This window comes from Eimeria mitis, genomic scaffold, assembly GCF_000499745.2.
Source record: "Eimeria mitis Houghton genomic scaffold, Emh_scaff4596, whole genome shotgun sequence".
Taxonomy (NCBI): Eukaryota; Apicomplexa; class Conoidasida; order Eucoccidiorida; family Eimeriidae; genus Eimeria; species Eimeria mitis.
This window is the reverse complement of record NW_013572906.1, coordinates 2,196-3,219: the sequence shown is the minus strand read 5'-3', so window position 1 is coordinate 3,219 and position 1,024 is coordinate 2,196. Positions and strand designations below refer to the sequence as shown.

The 1,024-nt window shown below is 53.2% G+C and overlaps 1 protein-coding gene across 1 annotated transcript in view; it reads left to right on the top strand.

The window, feature by feature from the left end:
* EMH_0076400 (uncharacterized protein) overlaps positions 1-595 on the top strand; it is a gene marked incomplete at both ends in the record, with an annotated part of 1,342 nt that extends 747 nt beyond the window's left edge. Inside the window, 2 exons of the mRNA XM_013499719.1 lie at positions 231-271; positions 531-595. Coding sequence (XP_013355173.1) covers positions 231-271; positions 531-595 — 106 coding nt within the window. The remainder of the gene's footprint in view (positions 1-230; positions 272-530) is intronic.
* Positions 596-1,024: the final 429 nt, after the last annotated feature.

The following is a 1,024-nucleotide window of genomic DNA, read 5'->3' as shown; positions in this document are numbered from 1 at the left end:
GTTGGCCTGGGTGCATGTTTCAGCCCGGGGCAGTACGTTTGCTAGTGCCGATAAGAATATGCATGGCGCTTCTTGTTGTGGGCGGGGTCGGGCAGGAGGCAGCCAGACACGAATTTGCGGACAAGCATTTGCGTGCGCCAAGGCATGGGGTGAGTGTCCTTCGCGTGTACGCATGGTCGCGTGCAGCAACCACAGATAGTGGGTTGGGCTCTTTCTAATGCTGTGTGCAGCGCGCTGCGGGTTGTAGACGTGTTCGGCAGCAGACAGCCAGGTGAGGATACAGTTTCCAGCATTTGTGCAGATCATGGCATCAGCCACGGTGAGTGGCTTTCGTCGAATAGTCTAGCTGCTGCCGAGTAGGACTTGGTGCTTAAGCATTTGCTTGCATGAAGGTGCTGGGCAAGGTGAGTGCCTCTTGTATCTTCGCCTGGATTGGTTCGCTCAAGCGGTGTTGTGGAGAACTTTGTCAAGTCATTCGATTTGTCCTTCCGAACATCTGACACTGGACGTTTTCATGCGCTTTCACGCAGAGCTGGCCTATCTAAGTGACGTATTGGGTATTGCTGTTGTATTCTACCGACTTGCCCGAGCATAACGCCTATATTTGACGCTTGTTTTGTTCGCCGGTTGCGGCCTCTATGATACTACTAAACGCAGGATGGGTGGCGACGGCAATCAACACAAAGGTGGACAGCGCAAGAATGCTGCCGATGGCGGGCTTCTGTCGCGCCGATAATCCCGTGGTGCAGGAATGCCGCGGATATTTTGCATTATGAGGCACTGACAGAGTGCCCGAGCGCTGATCAGAACCGCACATTGGTGCGTGCAATGAGCAGTTTCAAGTGCGTATTGTTATGAACTGGTTTCTCCCACTACATTGGTCCTCTTGAGAATCTGGGACTGTATTGGAGAAATTTTGTTTTGGGGCGTTTTTGTCGGAGTGTAGAGCTGGCCAGGCAAAGCTAAGCGTGGGGCGTTGATGCTCCGAGGCGTTTATTTGCTCGCTAAGGCATGGAGGCCATGC